Consider the following 13234-nt stretch of genomic DNA (forward strand, 5'->3'; position numbering starts at 1 on the left):
TTTCCACACCACTTGAAAATCAGACTCTAAGGAGCCAAAATTAAGTCTTGCTTTTTAGTAGTAGGTATGGCTGCTACTTGATTTTTATAGTCTTACCTTGCTTACATTTTAAATGAGCTAAGTTTAAACAAACTCCAGCTTCCTACCTAACTAAATAAAAACTGTCTTGATTAGGTAAAGAATATTCCTTGTAAAGCCACTCTACGATAACCGTGTGTTCCTATACTTTGCAAAGCTGTAACTGGGCCTACTTCGTAATAGTGCAGCTCAAGTATTGGTAGGGTACTTAGGGAATAGCTAAATGTAAAGCAGCTTCTCATTAAATGAGGATTATCTGGTTCCTGCTCTGGGATCAGTTTCCAGTGATTCCTTTAAAAACTCTCTTCAAGTTAAGGCTAAAGAAAAAGCAAATTTCAGCCTTAGATATGGAAAGAAAAAGGGGTGGGAGGATGCTGAGAACGATCAGATCCAACAAGCTACAAATTTTATCACAGCTATCCAAATAAAATATCTGACAAAATTAGGAGTTTCTAATTCAACTAAAAGCACTTAATTATTTTTACTGTTAAAATAGTTGTGTTTATATTTATTAATATTCTTTAAATTTGGGGAGTTTAAATAATGGAAATACCTTTCTGAGTATTATTCCCACAGTAAGGAAAGGACTGTAGAGGGAATATCAAAAGGTAAGAGTTTACAAGAAAGTCAGAAATGCACAATGGAAAGGAGTACAAAATGGTAGTTAGAAAGCAAATAGGCTTTTGAACCCAGGGGAAGGGGGTGTCAACTGTGCCATCCAGTGGCTAAAAGAGGTAGCAAATCCGTTTAAGAGTCCACTTTGAACAAATGATAAGCAACATAGCATAATGTCCTTAAAATTATAACCATATGTACTGTCCAAGCCAGAATACTTCTGAGAGTAAGATGGGGCAAAAGAAGTAAAGTGAATCTGTTCCTGGCAGAGCAGGTCATATATTCACCACTTAAAACCCAAGCCAAATTTCTTAGTCCCAAAATTTCTCCCTTGTTAAAGATTTTTATCTAACAACGCAGATTACCTCTCAACATTTATGTCTTATGTGTCCCAATCTAGCTGTAAATAAACTAGGGGCAGAAAGGGTTGGGAATGAGCAAAAGCAAATGGAAAAATACAAGCAGAATGCTATGGGGTGAAAAGTCAAACTCTAAAAAACTGTAAGTGGGCAATAAAAAAGGTAGGGGCAACAACTCTATACCTTCCAAAAGATAAAATGTATACAAACAGTTTTCACTGGATGGGTTTTTCACACATGGAACAAACTATATTCTTTGGGGTGAACTCACTCTGATAAAGACAAACGGCGTCAGAACTACAAAACCTAAATTGAACCTATCTCACAATCCAATTAATGTAATAAAAAAAATCAGAATTAAAGGACTATTTCAGGAAAATTAATCTGGCAATACTGCACAAGATAGATGGGATATTATAATAGTACAGGTAGACGATTATAAAAAACAGCGACTTTATAGTCATGGTCAAGGAGAAAAAGGGCTATTTTGAAGTAAAAAAAACAGATATGAAATAACCCAGCATTATGTCTGAAGGAAATAAACATTGTTAAATTCTGAATCTAGGAATTGATACAATGATAATGTCATTGGTCCAAGAAAGTTGAGAAGTCCTAATTTTGTATTATTTTTTAAAAGAGAGATTAGTTTGGGGGCGCCTGGGTGGCTCAGTCGGTTAAGCGGCTGCCTTCGGCTTGGGTCATGATCCCGGGGTTCTCGGATAGAGCCCCACATCGGGCTCCCTGCTCAGTGGGGAGCCTTCTCCCCTGCCTGCCATCCCCCCGATTATGCGCACACTCTCTCTCTCCCTCGCTCTCTCTGTGTCACATAAAATCTTAAAAAAAAAAAAAAAAAACTGGTTTGAATGAGAACAATACATCTACAGAAAGAGAAGTCTACCTAAATAAATAGACTCTGCTAAAAAGCAAAATTTAACTTGGCCGACTTTTAACTACAATGACAATCTGCTGTTAATGATTATGAAGCCCGGGGCGCCTGGGTGGCTCAGTTGTTAAGCGTCTGCCTTCGGCTCAGGTCTTGATCCCAGTGTCCTGGGATCGAGCCTCACATCAGGCTCCCTGCTCGACGGGAAGCCTGCTTCTCCCTCTCCCACTCCCCCTGCTTGTGTTCCTGCTCTCACTCTCTCTCTGTCAAATAAATAAAATCTTAAAAAAAAAAAAGATTATGAACCCCTACTATTATTTGTAAATTCATTTTCTTAACAGTTACCACAAATCTCCACAAGAAATAAAATTTGAAAACATCCTTGACAAAAATTATTAAGCAAAGTGAATCATAACTAATGTTGATAAAGCCATTAAATATAGCTTTCAAGGAGAATCAGTTTCAAGAAGTGTTCAAAAGGTTAATTTAAATCAATTTTAAAACAGATCCTTCACAAGTTATATCAAAGGAAGAGAGTGCCCTCTACTGGAAGTTAATAAACACAAAACCACTTCAGGAGCAGAAAAAGAACATCTAATTTTTTTAAAGGCCTAACACTGAATAATTGCTTACTAGACAAGGAGCAGGATTTTTGTTCCCCTAAGAAAGGAAAACATGGGAAACTAATAAATGCTTAAAATACTTAGAAATAAGACCAAGTCGTTCTCTAATGCACGTGCACACAGAAATGTAACACTGAATTTTCACATATAAACATGCTGCAGATAGCGCTCTTTTGCTAAAAGAAAAGGTTATCATCAGTTATGAATCGCACTTTAGGTGACTAGATTCCAACATATGTCCTATACTGGTAAAAAGAGACTGTCAAAGAAGCTAAAGAAAGTCTACTAATAGAGTGAGCTACTCCTACTTAACTGGGCTAGATTTGTATGTATAAGAAAACACAAGGAAGTCAGTCTTTAAATTCTTTAGGTACAGCCTAGATTTCAATTTCTGCCTAAAACCATATTAGACCCTGTCCATGAGCCGCAATCAGTAATAAACACTACTGAATACTAAAAATATTATGCCTGGGGCGCCTGGGTGGCTCCACTGGTTAAGTGTCTGCCTTTGGCTCAGGTCGTGATCTCAGGGTCCTGGGATCCAGCCCCTCACTGGGCTCTCTGCTTGCCCTGAGCCTGCTTCACCCTCTCCTTCTGCCCCTCCCCCTACTTGTGCTCTCTCTTGCTCTTTCTCATGAATAAATAAAATCTATAGGAATGCCTGGGTGGCTCAGTCAATTAAGTGATTAAGCATCTGCCTTTGGCTCAGGTCATGATCCCAGGGTCCTAGAACAGAGTCCCACATCGGGCTCCTTGCTCAGCGGGGTGCCTGCTTCTCCCTCTGCCTGCGCTCCCCCTGCTTTGTGCGCGCTCTCTCTCTCTCTGACAAATAAGTAAAAAATCTTAAAAAAAAAAAATCTTTTAAAAATAAATAATAAGTAAAAATAAAAATATTATTAATAAAATACAAACACAATGTGTTTAAGGATACTTTGAACACTTGCAATATGAAACACTATTAATTGGTTATAAAACATTTAAGAGTAGGGGTGCCTGGGTGGCTCAGTCGGTTAAGCATCTGCCTTCAGCTCAGGTCATGATCCCAGGGTCCTGGGATCAAGTCTCTCATCAGGCTCCCTGCTCAGTGGGGTGTCTGCTTCTCCCTCTCCCTCTCCCCCCTGCTCGTGCATGCGCACGCTCTCTCTGAAATAAACAGTAAATGTCTAGTAATCTAAAAAAAAGAAATTTAAGAGTAAAATGATACAGCCACTGTGGAATACAGTATAGCAATTCCTCGAAAAATTAGAGAATTACCATGTGATCCAGCAATTCCACTTCTGGGTATATAGCCAAAAGAATTAAAAGGACTCAAATAGGTATTTGTACACCAATGTTCAAAGCAGCATTATTCTCAATAGCCAAAAGACGGAAACAACCAAGTGTCCATCAACAGATAAACAAAATGTAGTATATACATATAATGGAACATTAAGTCAGCTTTTTTTTTTTTTTTAAGATTTTATTTAGTTATTTGACAGAGAGAGATAGGCAGAGCAGGAACACAAGCACGGGGTGTGGGGGAGGGAGAAGGAAGCTCCCCGCCGAGCAGGGAGCCTGATGCGGGGCTCGATCCCAGGACCCTGGGATCATGACCTGAGCCGAAGGCAGATGCCTAACGACTGAACCACCCAGGCACCCCTAAGTCAGCCTTTAAAAGGAAATTTTGATATATGATACAACATGAATGAACCTTGAAGAGTTATGCTGAGTGAAATAAGCAAGACACAAAAGGACAAATATTGTATGATTCTACTTATATGAGGTACCTAGAATAATCAAAAGCATGAAGATAGAATAGTGGTTACTAAGGGCGCCTGGGTGGCTCAGATGGTTAAGCATCTGCCTTCGGCTCAGGTCATGATTGCAGGGTCCTGGGCTCGAGCCCCATGTCGGGCTCCTGGCTCGGCAGGGAGCCTGCTTCTCCCTCTCCGTCTCCCCCCCTGCTCATGCTCTCTCTCTCTATCTCTGTGTCTCAAATGAATAAATTTTTAAAAAATCTTAAAAAAAAAAAAAAAGAATAGTTGTTACTAAAGGGCTGGGGGCAGGGGGAATGAGGAGTTATTGTTTAATGCATGCAGAGTTTCAGTTTGGAATGATGAAAAAGTTCTGGAGATGAGGGCGGCTGGGTGGCTCAGTCGGTTGAGGGTCTGCCTTCAGCTCAGGTCGTGATCCCAGGGTCCTGGGATTGAGCCCCACACATTGGGCTCCCTGCTCAGTGGGGAGCCTGCTTCTCCCTCTCCCTCTGCTGCTCCCCATGCTTGTGCTCTCTCTCACTCTCTCTCCCGTTCCCTATCAAATAAATAAATAAAATCTTAAAAAAAAAAAAAATTCGGAGATGGACAGTGGTGTTAGTTGCACAACAATGTGAAAATACTTGATGTCACTGTACAGTTTTAATTGTATACTTAAAACTGGTCAAAATGGTTAAGTTTTATATTATGTATATTCAACCACACACACACAAAAAAAGATTTCAAATGATTCCTTGTCTGAGTCCACAAACATATGTATCTCACCAGCTACATTAAATTTGTAGGTCCCTGAAAAGAAGATGTGTATCACAATTCCATAAAACAGAAGGATTTAAAGCACAGTACTCTCTCACGTGCCACTGAACCCTTACTTCATGCTTTTGATAATTTCAAATCTGTATGTCTATACAAATATAATTATAGACAATGTCTATCTATACAAATCACTAAAAAACTTGAAACAGTCTTTCTTTAGTAAGCTTACTCTATCTAGCAGTAATATCAACAGCTTTAAGAGCAAATGAAGTTAGTAGCAGTATGTAACCTTAGAAGTGTTCTGTAGTTTACATATCGCCAGTAAAAGGCATGGGGAAAAAGACTATATACTTCAAATACAGCTCACTTGAGAATGCTACCTCATGTGCAGTATCCCAATAAGCATGGCAGCCAAACTTGAACTGAGTCTTCCCATAATACAGCAACGACTTAACCGAGAAAGTAAATCAGCAGGCAGACTGGGTAGAAAATATACAAGCTGGACCAAACGCTGCTGAGACTCTGCTGGGAGAACCACCACAGTGCCTTCTTGTGGATCTAGTGGGGTAGGTACACATATTAAGTTCATAAAAGATGAATTTATAAAGATATAAAAGATACACAGAGGTTAAATCAATAAAGATTACTTTTTACTGTGTTAAACTGAATTCCAATGTATCAACTACATAAAAAAAGTTTTATCATAAAGTGTATGTTTAACTTAAACTATTTTCTAAAGTAAAACAATGAACATAATCATTATTTTAAGATATATTTAACACTGTAATAATTCCATAATATCCAAGTGTCAGTTTGAAATAAGAACTTTGATATAAGGGTAAAGGGACTGAACACAAAGTAAAACAGTAAAAAACAAGCACTTTTGCTAAACAGTGACAGTTACAATATCAACCTAATTTAAAGCAAAAGATAATACATACAAGCAATATTGAAAAAAAAGACTTAAAAATATAACCCCAAAAAGGTGGAAGCAAACCAAATGTCCCTCACTTAATGAATGGATAAATATAAGTGAAAGATCCATATAATGGAATACCAGTACTCAGCAATAAAAAAAAAAAATAAAGTTCAGATACATGCACGCTATAGCATGCATGAATGCTGAAAACAGTACATTAAATAAAAGTAGCCAGATTCAAAAGGCCCCATATTATAATATTCCATTTATAACAAATGTTCAAAATAGGCAAATCCATAGAGACAGAAAAGTAATTTGTGTGCCAGGAGCTGGGAAGGACTACTAATGGGTATAGTTTCTTTTTGGGGTGATAAAAATATTCTGGAATCAGACAGACTGCACAACTTTGGGAATATGTTAAAAACACTGAAATGTACATTGTAAAATGGCAAATTTTATCATATGTGAACTACATCTCAATAATAAATTATATATACATATATATCCTGGTATGCTCTTATTGGTATTTTTGCTTAAAATGTGAAATAGTTCCAGAGATGAAAAAAAATATATAAATACATGGAAGTCATACAAGATATCCATTATGATTAAGTAATTGTGCTGCCAAAGCTTCAAAGGAATTTTTTAAAAATTCCTGATCAGTTCTGAATTTGTGAACAGCAGGTGGCTGAAAAGACAATTTTAGAATCCAAGAAGCATCTACAACCATTAAACCTTCTAAAACTATCCTAATAAAAAATACTTACTATTGAAAATGAATTTACTGTTTGAAATTTTATTTTGTTTTGGCAATTTAACCATGGTATGGCCAATTTATAATAATTTAAAGGAAAGGCAAACCTAAAGCGTTCTCCTTAGAAACTTCCTTCCTAAATCAGGGTAGATCAATGGCTACCTACACAGTTAAACCCTTACCATAGATTCGCAGAGCAGAAGCTTGTAAACTTTTTAGTAATTCTCTATTTGCTCGTGCTGCCGCAGTATGGATGATATCAATAAGCTGTGTTGAGAGCTCAGGATTTCGGGAACCAAGGTGAGCAAGCTGCAATGGTAAACCAGCCAGCCAACGGGATAACACCTTACTACGATATCTAAGAAACACCAAATAAGAAAAAAATAAAGTATAATTTCCAAAGACAAGGGAAGTTTAAACAAAAAAAATTTTTTTACCTGAATATACCACAGAGTAACAAATCATCTACCAAGAACACATGTACTCATGTAAACATTTGAGAGCTTCTAAGAATGGCAGCATCGTTTACTTAGCTATAGCATTTTCCAGGGTTTTACCCACTAAATTAAAAAGACCATGTAATTTGGGGCACTATCTAAATTGTATGTTTATCTTAAAAAACACAGACACTACTACTCTTTCTACTATTTAATTGTTAGCTATTATACTATATTAACTCATTGATGCATTCAATAAACGGTGCTCCCAGACTAAATGGCTTTGAACCTGTGTTATTTTTAGTTCTTCAGTACACAGCTGACCCTTGAACAACATGGGTTTCAACTGCGTGGCTCCACTTACAAGCAGGTTTTTTTTGTTTTTTTTTTTAATAAATATATTGGAAAATTTTTTGGAGAACTGCAACAATTTGAAAACCTCACAAAGTGCATAGCCTAGAAATACTGAAAATATTATATTCTTCTTAGAAGTTAGGGTGTAACTTTAAGAATATATGTAACATAGGGGCGCCTGGGTGGCTCAGTCGTTAAGCGTCTGCCTTCGGCTCAGGTCATGATCCCAGGGTCCTGGGATCGAGCCCCGCATCGGGCTCCCTGCTCCGCGGGAAGCCTGCTTCTCCCTCTCCCACTCCCCCTGCTTGTGTTCCCTCTCCCGCTGTGTCTCCCTCTGTCAAATAAATAAATAAAATCTAAAAAAAAAAAAAAAGAAAAAAAAAGAAAATATGTAACATAAATACATCTAAGAAGTCAGATGTAATTTTAAGACTATAATGTATGTAACATAAAATATGTGTATAACAACTGTTATTATCGGTAAGGCTTCTAGTCAACAGTAGGCTATTACTAAAGTTTTGGGGGAGTCAAAAGTTACACACAGAGTTTTGACCGCGCGCCAGGGGGTGGGGGAAGTGGGGGTATGTGTCAGTGTCCCTAACCCCCACATTGTTCAAGGGTCAACTGTACTTGTACCTGGTAAAGCTCCAATGTCTCTTTACTCAGGTAACAGCAATCACTTTTGCTGCACCTCAAGAGCTTAATGATTTAAGCATGACCTTTTTGTCACACAGGCCTGAACTTAAGTCCCAGCTCTGTTTCCCATTAGTTATAGGACACTCACCAACTTATTTAACCTAAGCTTCAGTTTCCTCCTATAAAAGGAAAGTAACAGTACCTACACCTCATAGTAGGAGTATGAGATTTAGATAAATTATGAAAAGCACCTGGTTTGTACTAAAGACTCAAATGTTTCAACTACCTATGTATGCTGAGGTATCCCCAACCCTTATCTTCTGCCTCAAGATATCTTCCTATCTGAAATATACCTCAAACTCACATCAAAAAATTAATTCCTTAATTCTACTCTTTGTGTTGTCCATCTCCCTTGATAGCACCAAACTAAGCCAGAAACATTCTCATCTTCTATCGTCCTCATTCTTATACCATATAACCCAATGTAATTAAGGGCTAGTGGTTCAACCTCCATAATTTTTATGGAAAGCAAAAGAAAGGCTGAGGCTGCTACAGGTTATTCCAATTGTCCTTAAGATATAAATGGACAAGTGGAAATACAAGCTCAAAGAGGCTTTTATCCGCTTGTCTGCTTGGTTATATACAAAAAGATTACTGGCACCATTATATATGCTTATTTATACAATTTTATATCTTTTCTTACATGCAACCAAACGAGATAAAAAGTGAACTCCTCCAAAGATTTTATCACTCTTTTGTCCTATTTAAATAGACTAAAAAAAAAAAAACCCACAAGAAAAAGAAAGGCAAAATAAATGAAACTTTACCTGACTCTGTAAGATCTCAGTTCTTCTTTTTGATAGATTTTACTGAAAAACTTCAGTAACAAAGTCCGAACTGGAAGGAGAAGGCCTCTCTGCTGATACAATGTATAAACTGCCTTGATGAGAGACTCTGTAGCCTCTAAAAACAAAAACAACTTCATATGAAGCAAAAATATTTCTTCACCAGCTCTAATTCCTCTAAAAGCACAGAAGCACTTTACTTTGTTCCTATGACAAAGCAGATCTTAGTTACAAACTGGTAACTACCACTGAAGTCCTGTAGCAAGGACCTACTATAAAAGTCAAACCAACCAGAGATTATAGTATAAATTTTCCTAAGGGACAACAAACCTATGTAGTGATGACAACCAGGATATTAGAAAGATGAATAAGATGGGAATCAAACAGGAAAGCTTTGTTTTTGAATGAAAAGAATTAGTAAGTCACACTAAAAAAGAACTTAATGTGACATAACTTCAGGCTAGAACAAAGGTAGAGGATTCTATACAGATAAAAGGGAAAAGTGCTCAATTTCTAATCAAACTAGACCAGAGAAGGGTATTTCTTAGGCTCAATGGCATTTCCTCTTAGTAATACCTATCTTATTTTACTCAAGTCTGTAATCTACTAGAAATGTTACCATATTGCTTCAGAGTGCACCTACTCACTGACAGAGATTCTCTGAGCCATAAAAAACTTCGATGTTCAAGTAGATAGTCCTTTATACTTATACAAGCTACCTTTTATGGCTTGAATGTAATTAACCTGACTCATGGAATGTCTGAAAGTGATTAATTCAAAGCTAGACCCTAACAGCATGCATAAGAGCTCCTCTCTTAAGAAGACAAAGCAGTAACACCTACCTCTGTTGGGTTGTATCTGCATTAATCTCCATGATACCCCAAGCAATCTGTTCAGCTGCTTACTATTTAGCCTAAAGCCATCTTCAAGGGTCTCTGTCACAAATTTCCTTATCATTTCTATCCAATTGGAATCCTTCTGCAAAGTTGAGGCATTTGCCAGGGAGACCATGATATCAGACAGTGTTAAATTCAGTAATAGATGATCTACATTATTGGAGAGAATCGTGCAATGCTTGATGCTAAAAATAAACAAAGACACATCTATAAAGTGTTATATCTACCATGCCTGCTTCACTTAGAATATTTAAAATAATCTATCAATGGGTCAAAATATTTCCTTCTAAAATAAACTGCCAAGAAGACAGGTACAGAGGCAAGGTTTAGGCCATCGTTTTATAAATAAACCATTCCTTTAGGCTGTTAAGAAGACATGAATTTGTATACTGCTCAGTTCATTACCCAAATTCCTCTTCACACAAAAAGTAAAGGCCCTTGTAACAATGCTTGGTAATCCTAAACGTAATTTGGAGATAAGACTTGAGAACCTCAACATGCTTAAAGATTTTTTTAAAGCAGATACTTATATTTGGATGTAGGTCACAGGAGATCTTGACTCTGCTTCTAACTCACCACATAATCACTAATTTCTCCTGGCCACAATTTCCATATGTGTGACATAAGGAGACTGGTCCAGATAAGCACTGTTCTGAAACAACTTACACGATACACGTATTAAAATCGTTTTTTCCTAGCCAAATAAAACAAATTTCTTTCAAAGCTTCAAAGAAATTTCAAAAAAGAAATCTCAAAAAAAAAAAATCTCAAATAAATACTTTCAATAAAAACAGAAATCGCAACTTAGAATATAAATACCTATTTCAGACTATGGCATATTCAACAGCAAAGCCTATTTATTTCAGGTTTCAAAAAATGTAAAGTTAATTAAAATAAAAAATCTGACCAATTTTAAAGGAAAAGGTTAATCTATATCAAGCATGAGCAAGGACACAGTAATGAAGAACCAAGAATGCATGGGAAGGGAAATAAAAGAAATCTGGTGCTATCAGAGCATCAAATGTAGGGTTAGGAATGACAGATGAGCCTGGAAAGGTAAAATGGAACCAGATTACAAAGAGTCAGGGAGGCTAAGGGCACTAAAATTAATTCTGCAACCACTTGAGTAACATGGTTGAAAACTTATTTCAGATGGGTGATTTGTGGAGACAGAAAAGGAAAAATCAGAGTTACAAGACTATAAACAAAGAAGCAGGGGCGCTTGGGTGGCTCAGTTGGTTAAGTGTCTGCCTTCTGTTCAGGTCATGATCTCCCAGTCCTGGGATTGAGCCCCACATTGGGTTCCCTGCTCAGCGGAGAGTACGCTTCTCCCTCTCCCTCTGCCTCTCCCCTCACTAGTGCTCTCTCTCTCAAATGAATAAAATCTTAAAAAAAAAAAAAAGACAAACAAAAACAAAGCAGCAGTTATTTGGCTATTGTAGCAATCTAGGCAAGACATGACGATCTCAAGAACCAAGGTCAATGTTGTATGGACTGGGAGAAGGCGGGACCATTTACGAAGAATAAAAATTAGCTGGATTTGGGGTGCCTGGGTGGCTCAGTTGGTTAAGCGACTGCCTTCGACTCAGATCATGATCCTGGAGTCCTGGGATCGAGTCCCACATCAGGCTCCCTGCTCAGCGGGGAGTCAGCTTCTCCCTCTGACCCTCCCCCTCTCATGTGCTCGCTCGCTCTCTCATTCTCTCTCAAATAAATAAACAAAATCTTTAAAAAAAAAATTAGCCGGATTTGAAGTTTGTTTAAGTGTATACATGTATATGAGTTTGGGGATGGTGGGAATTGGAGGAATCAAAAGTTTTAGCACTGGTGACTAGATAAATGAAGGAGCAGAGATCCAGAAAATAAATATTACTTTTGATATGTGGAGCTTGTAGTGTCTCTGGTGTAATTCCAGGCAGAGATAGCCAACAGACAACTCAAAGTACAAGTCTGACACCAGAAGAAGTCCAAGCTATTTAATGAAAATTACTCACATGACCACGCCTAGCTGCAAAAGAAGCAGGAAATCCAGTTATTTTGTATAGACCTATTCCTAGCTAAACACTGGAATTTAAGAAAGGAATGAATGAGAATGGGACAGATAACTAGCAGTCTACACACCACAAACCCAAATTACTACAAGGTTTTTTGCCAAATTGCCCAGTGCCCAAAACCAAAGCACATTTTAACATTAACTAGACCACACAAAAACTTAATTGCCACATTTCTTCAGAAGTAGAGCTTACCAAGATCTACCCTAGGTTTATCTCAAGCAGCATAATCTATTACTATCTGGAAGTTCTCAATGGACACTTCAAACTTGGGAGAATTCATTCTGCTCCTCCAATACTTCATACAAATTTTTAAGGACTAAATATGCCAACCATCAATTCTATAAGGGAAGCACGTTAATGCAAATACTCCAATTTTCAGTAACAGTAATGTAGGTGATTACAACTAATCCCCTTCCTGAAAACAACATTAAAACTAGATGAAATCATTTTTTAAAAACCTCAGAAGTATTCAAGAGCTAAGAAGATAATGAACATTTTACTGGGTCCCAACCTCTATGAAAAAAAAGCAAGATACTAGCACTCAAGGCTTTGTCCTTAGGGTAAATGCCAATTCCAAAGAAAAAGCTGCAAAACTGATGTAACCTTTTAGTGGCCTCACGGAAAAATCAGAGCCCAGGGCCTGCCAAACATGGGGACTTTCATATATTATCCAGGGTAAAGGTGAACTGGAAATAGAAACAGCTCTTAGGTAAAACTTAATTCCAATTTTGCTCTATACCAGTGGTTTAAATAACAATTCCTCCCAACTAGTTCAACACAATTCAAATCAAAATCCCAGCATTCTATCTGTAGTCGTCAATAAATTGATTCTGAAGTTTATATGGAAAGGCAAAAGACCTAAAATGCCCAACCCAAGACTGAGGCAGAACAAAGCGAGAGGACTCATTCTACCCAATTTCAAGAGTTACTATACAACTACAGTAATCAAGACATCATGGAATTGGTAAAAGAACAGACACATATAGGTTAATGGAACAAAGAGCTCCAAACAGACCCACAAAAATCTAATCAACTAATCTCTAACAAAACAGCAAAACCAATTCAATGGAGAAAGGATAGTCTTTTCAACAAATGGTGCTGGGAGCAAATGGACAGAAAAATTATACAAATGAAAAAACAAAAACTCAGTGGATTTGTATCTGAGCTCAGCTGAACAAAGCTTAATAATTAAAAGCTCGCAGGGCACCTGGGTGGCTCAGATGGTTAAGCGTCTGCCTTCGGCTCAAGTCATGATCCCAGGGTCCTGGGATCGA

At 37.5% G+C, this 13234-nt stretch overlaps 1 protein-coding gene across 2 annotated transcripts in view; it reads right to left on the reverse strand.

Annotated features, from left to right (window-relative positions):
- TEX10 (testis expressed 10) overlaps positions 1 to 13234 on the reverse strand; it is a 61912-nt gene that overhangs the window by 23850 nt on the left and 24828 nt on the right. For both annotated transcript variants that reach the window (XM_032418337.1, XM_032418336.1), the window contains exons 6-9: positions 9853 to 10091; positions 8993 to 9128; positions 6921 to 7096; positions 5446 to 5623 (exon numbers count right to left, since the gene is read on the reverse strand). In XM_032418337.1, the coding sequence (XP_032274228.1) occupies positions 5446 to 5623; positions 6921 to 7096; positions 8993 to 9128; positions 9853 to 10091 (729 nt within the window). The remainder of the gene's footprint in view (positions 1 to 5445; positions 5624 to 6920; positions 7097 to 8992; positions 9129 to 9852; positions 10092 to 13234) is intronic.

This window comes from Phoca vitulina, unplaced genomic scaffold (genome assembly GCF_004348235.1).
Source record: "Phoca vitulina isolate PV1807 unplaced genomic scaffold, GSC_HSeal_1.0 scaffold21, whole genome shotgun sequence".
In the NCBI taxonomy this organism is placed as follows: Eukaryota; Metazoa; Chordata; class Mammalia; order Carnivora; family Phocidae; genus Phoca; species Phoca vitulina.